Consider the following 5,981-nt stretch of genomic DNA (forward strand, 5'->3'; position numbering starts at 1 on the left):
TACAAGCGTGAATATTGGATAAAAGCCACGACTATTCGCGAGCATAAATTGAATAAAACAGTCATGCTTCACACATTGTACAGCAAAGAAAATACAAAACTAGCTGCATTGCCGGATACGAAAAACCAAAAACCCTGTTGGAAAAATGGAAACGTATTCCCAGAACCAAACGCAGTGCCGCAAGCACTTTGGTGCTTAAAGGTATATAATTGCGCACCAGATGACGTATAAAATTAAAAGCATAAATGATGATTAATTTCAATTTAGGCCTAGAATGGCTTAGCACTTGAGCAACGGTGTAACGTTGCAAACTTGACTAAGCTATTAGAAAAGCCACAAGAAGCACTGAATTGGCAATCGCAACCTCTAGAAGACTAATACGCAAAGAGCCGCCCAATGATAAGAAATGGGGCTAAAAACTGAGGCCGCACAAAAACTGTCCGCTCTGGGTAAGAGACATGGGCCAGCTAGAGGAAAAAAGAACCCATCCTACCAAAGCTTTACAAGTTCAAAATCTCGAAATTTGCGGGTAAACCGGCGGTGTCGACCTAGAATGACTAATCACATGCTACCTAGCTTAATTACACTACCCATAATCCCTCTCTAACACCTACTGCAACCCAGGCCCTGGGAACAAGAAACTGTACTATGCACTTACCAGGAGTCGAACTCAGACCGTCCAGATCTATAGTCCTGCGTCTTTACCACTACACTACGCTAAAACGACGAACATACTCAACTCAACACAGTTCTATTCATTATTTCCTTTTGTATAAGAAGTCAGTTGATATCCATGTGTAATAACCAAAACTAATCCTAACCTGTCCCTAATTTTTATCTTGGCTTAATTTGGGCTCCGAAAAAAAGTTTCTGCGATTCATCTGAGTGCGAGGATCACCAATTTAACCTGTAGGTAAAAACGAATTCAACCTGAGAACGGATTTTGCCGGCAACATATATGTTGGCTCGTTGATGGTTGAGGTTCATCTCAGTGACTTTCGTGCAGATCGATATAGATCGTCCCACTAAATAACGCAAAAAACAGATTACATCGTCTATCGATAAAAATACTCGACTTCAGGTGGCCGAAACCATCATCAATGCTAACATTTCCAGTCTTCTGACTTCAAATTTCTCTTGCTTTTTAGCTGCAAGAAAGGCCAATGTCTCCGGAAATTTCCAAGCCAATTATGCCAACTTCTAGACCTGTTCAATCCAACTCGTTCATTGAGAACAAACGCAGAGAGAGTAGCTCGGACCTTCAACGTGTAGAAGGACTTGAACCGGAGCAGATCTTTGCCGATACAACCCAGATAAACCTCGAATCTTCCAAGGCAGTCAATACAGGAACGTTCAAAACCATTCTCCCGTCTAACAGACACGAGATAAGTACAGGACAAGTCGGTCCCATTCTGGGACCGGCAATGGACAACGCTGATACACCAAAAACGTCAAACGAAGTCGTCATGAACATGTCGACGTGTTCTTCTTTGCATGGCCAAAGAAAAGCCGCAGAGACTTCTATGATACAAGATCATCATGTCGGACAACAAAAGGCTCCAGCGCAAATTCTGCAGAATCCGTGTGTCCATTTGCGTTCCCCGAATCCCCTGGACGTTTCCGTTGAAGTACCCCATGCGAGGCAAGAACTAGTAAAGATTTACAATACTGAAAATCGTAGGCCTGCAAATACTCTTATTTATGGTCAGCATCATTCTTCACAAAAACCAACAGAATCAACTCGACAGCAGTTGCAAATGCAGCAAATGCCTGCACAGCAAAAACACTCTCCTCATATTGTACAGTTATTAAGAACCGGCGGACCAGACGCTGTTGTCTCTCAATCGCACCCTTTAGCAAATCAGGGAACTGTCAATCCGACAGACCACCGTTCCACTGCTGCCTTTACCCGCCTCCCTCCGAATATAACACAGTCTCGTCCACCGAAGCGGAAAAGGATTGAAAATCCGCAGGCCTCCGAAGGACTCCAAATGCATGTCGTAGTCAGCAACAGCAGTTATGTGATGCATAATTTTAAGGTACAAAAACCTCCTTCGCATTTAAAGGAACGTAGTCGACGAAAGGAAAGGGTGCCCGGGTCTATGTCGACCAATCAAATTGCATACACCAACAGCCCGTCCAACCCGCCTAACCGGCTCCCAGAAACGACGTTAACTCCGACTCCTGCACAAAGTAAACACTCCATCTACCCAGGAGTATATCGGGCCTCAAATCCCACATATTCAGGACTTTCTCAAGGTCAGTTAGTGGAAAGAATATTCTACCCCCAAGAAGGATCACAGTTAAATAGACGTGAACATCGAAGCCGTCCAAGACTTATGCCAGGTAATAGTCATCACCGTATGAGCACGAGCGGTGACGACAGGCCCTTAGCTTCCGATGTTTATGCCGTTCAAGGATATCAGGTGAGTCGATGTAATAAATAAGTTAATTGGGATTGATATTTGGCATAATTACCGTAAAGGGGGCTACTCTTTTTCTTATTGCCAACAGCAATAACGAAATAAGGGCCATTTTTACGCATGCGTAGAATTTTTGCTGGAATTCGGGGTTTGCCGAAAACTGACTAAGTTCTTTGAGTTATGATCATTTCTTGTCTGCTAGCTTCAGCTATCTTGCCAGTTCTATTAAGAAAGAAAAGAGAATGTCACAAGACAATTTTGTTGTTTTCCCTTAAAGTGCTCCTGTAATAAAAAAAATCACTTCCTTTTTTTCTTCAGATTTGAAAGAATGTTTGTTTAACACCTGACTAGCAAACTTTTGAGGTTTGATTCTTATCCAAAGGGCGTTTGTCCTTGAGTGTAAGTTTTGGATTTCAGTGTCCGCCATTACTCACGTTCAGAACTGACCAATTGGACCTCAGAGGGTTGGATCCAGGGAAACGTGACGTCAAGTGAGCCTTTGACGTCATTTTCTCCTCGATCCAGCTCTGTCAGGATCTTAAAGTGCCTCTAACCCCAAAATATTTTTTGCGCTAAAATGAATCTGTTGGAAACGCATTGCGGTCATTTTTTTCCTTTTTCTAACAAATCCTGCCTTTTTATAGGTTTCAAAACTTGCAAAAAACCAAGCATCTTTTATTCACGACCGAGTCAGAAGGAGAGTGGGTCTATTCCTGATATGACGTCACAAACTACTTTGCATGCATGTTTATAAAGAGTTCATGCAATGTAAATCAGTTTGTGATGCCAAATCAGGAATAGACCCACTTCCCTTCTGACTAGGTCGTGAAGAAAAAATGCTTGAATTTTTGAAGCTTATAAAATGGCAGGATTTGTTAGAAAAAGGGAAAACAATGGCCGCAATGCGTTTCGAACAAAGTTTCATTTTAGCGAAAAAAATATTTTGGGGTTAGGGGCACTTTAAAGTTAGAAATGGCGGACCATTAAATAGGAAAGTTCCAGTTAAAATAAACAGGTGTCTTTTTTAAATCAAGGCTTAAAACGTTGGTCGCGTAGTGTTTAGTTAACATAGTTTTGAAATTCAAAGAAAAATGAGAATTGATTTTTTGCTCACAGGGGTACTTTAACCGCGAACACGACATCTCTCTTGTGACACCGACGTTGACACCAGCACCTGAAATGACAAGGATACTGACTTTGACTTAAGCCCGGTTCACACTACAGAAAATTTTTGGCACGGCTCGGGTAAAATTGGCACGGGTCCCAAAAAAAAAGGTTCGACTCGGATAAAATTTGCAGTGTAAACAACCTGTCAGTACCAAATTTCATCCGTGCCGAACCAAAATTCTTACCCGTGCTGGGACCTTCGGCGAGGTAGTCCCGGCACGGGTGAAAATGGTACGGGTGCTGGAAAAGTAGGCACGGTTCGGATAGAACAAGTAGTGTAAACACTTTAAAGGGCCAAAATTGAGCCTTAATTCATATAGGCTAGCGGTTTTTTTGCGTATATTTCAAGATGGCTGCTCATTCTCCACCAAAATCACGCGGACGTTCTTGATTATAATTGAACTGCGCATGTCTACAAGAGAACTTACCGGGGCCCAAAAATTTGGCATGGTATTTTTGATACGGTAAAAATGGTGTAGTGTAATCAAAGTTTGCCGAGCTCTTTTTAGGCACTCTTGCCAATTTCACGCGAGCCGTGCCGAAAATTTTCTGTGGTGTAAACCGGACTTTAGATGTTAATATTGACATTGAGAGAAGAACTTAAACTTGAAGCCGGCACTGACATCACGGCACATGACCTGCATTTGATTTTTTTTTTAAATTGTAATAATTTCATTTAAGCTAGATATTGTCACACGAAGAGTCACCTGGTAGAAATACTGTTAATAAAATGGTTTTTAAGTAATTAACTATTAGTATTATTATATCATGACATATAAGGGGCACATGACATACGACATTGACAGTGACACTGACAGTGTAAATGACATTGGTATCGAAGACGTCAATGGTGCCTAGCAATGGTTCAACAATGAAATCTCGTGGTTTTTACCTCAACAGGCTTCCGGAAATAGAGCTCTGCTAACCAAACCAAATGCACCGGCTTCATCCGCTGCGCAGAAAAACTCAGTGTATCCACCAGTGCAATCTCCTGGGATCTCGTCAACTGCGTCTCTTTCGAAACATTTTCCTAGAAATCCAAAAACCACCTTCGTCCCTTGCAGTCCTGCGATGCAACCGAATACTTCGGCGGCTAGAATCGAGCACCCACAACCTCTTGTAAAGACGCTTCCAAAGCCTATAGTATCGATTGTGGTCGTTCAGGAGGGAATCGTTTTGTCTTGGGACTTGGAATATGGCGATAGCACAGGAGAGATTGACAATTACGAGTTGTTTGCTTGTCAAGATGGCGCTGAAAGCACAAACCCTCCGATCACGTGGAAGAAAATTGGGATTGTTAAAGCCTTGCCACTCCCTATGGCATGTACTCTGACCCAGTTCTCCGCAGGAAATAAGTATCATTTTGCTGTGCGTGCAGTGGATGAGCATGAATGCGCAGGTCCATTCAGTGATCCTTGCACTATTTCGTTAACGACATAATTACCCTTTTGCTCGCGGGCATGACTACACCACGTTCACCAAAGTTTCCTGTTCAGAGACCACTTTTCATATAGTTTATCATTTTAGCTTTATTTCAAAAAGCCTAATGTGAAGGCCGTCTCCATCACTTTGGCTACTCGCATCATTTTAGTTTGTCACAAAACTCCGTATCAAATTGGTAGAAGTAAAGCGTAGTTAAGATGATGTAAAATAGTCCAAAACGAAAACATTATGCAGTTTTTACAAACATTTTGAACGTTACAAGAGTGCAACAAACAAAGTTGCCCTTTGCCAAAAAAGTAGTATCTCGTCATTCTCAAGGTCACATGACACCGTATTACCACCATCTTTAGTTCCAGTTCGACAAAGTTTTTTTTTTTTTTTTTTTTTAATAATATTTACAGGACGAACACTTACACTACTTACAATACTAATATTATACTTACATACATATACATTGCACTGCTCATACTTACAGTATTTATACAAGCAAGCAGGACAAACACTTACACTACTTACAATACTAGCATTATAATTTTTTTTATTAATTTATTTGTTTTTTTACTTACAAATCGCTTCCTCTACTTACACGACTGTACTTACATTATTTACATTACAATACTTGCGCTATTTACAAAACAATATTTTCACCACTGTACTTACCAACATGATACTTAAGTTACTTACAAAACAATTTTACACTACTTACAATGCAGTGATTACACTACGACAGATAAGGTGACAGCACCATTTTTTGTTATTCTGCTATCACTGAAATACACGGCAGATCAGAACATTGACTTGACAACTTAGTTAACAACGCAATCACAAACACAACTGCAGGTTCTCGCCCACGCCTCGCATCACTCAATCTGTATTTATTGATTAAAAATTTATGTTTGTAAAACAGGACCATTTCTTGTATTGTAAGCAAGCTGTTTATACATTTCA

General features: G+C 40.9%; 1 protein-coding gene across 4 annotated transcripts in view; it reads left to right on the forward strand.

Moving 5' to 3' along the window:
• Positions 1-5,981, forward strand: part of LOC138060324 (activating transcription factor 7-interacting protein 1-like) — a 19,868-nt gene extending 13,887 nt beyond the window's left edge. For all 4 annotated transcript variants that reach the window (XM_068906072.1, XM_068906070.1, XM_068906071.1 and 1 more), the window contains 2 exons: positions 1,149-2,426; positions 4,491-5,981. In XM_068906072.1, the coding sequence (XP_068762173.1) occupies positions 1,149-2,426; positions 4,491-5,030 (1,818 nt within the window). In that variant the 3' untranslated portion in view covers positions 5,031-5,981. The remainder of the gene's footprint in view (positions 1-1,148; positions 2,427-4,490) is intronic.

This window comes from Montipora capricornis, chromosome 8 (assembly GCF_036669925.1).
Source record: "Montipora capricornis isolate CH-2021 chromosome 8, ASM3666992v2, whole genome shotgun sequence".
In the NCBI taxonomy this organism is placed as follows: domain Eukaryota; kingdom Metazoa; phylum Cnidaria; class Anthozoa; order Scleractinia; family Acroporidae; genus Montipora; species Montipora capricornis.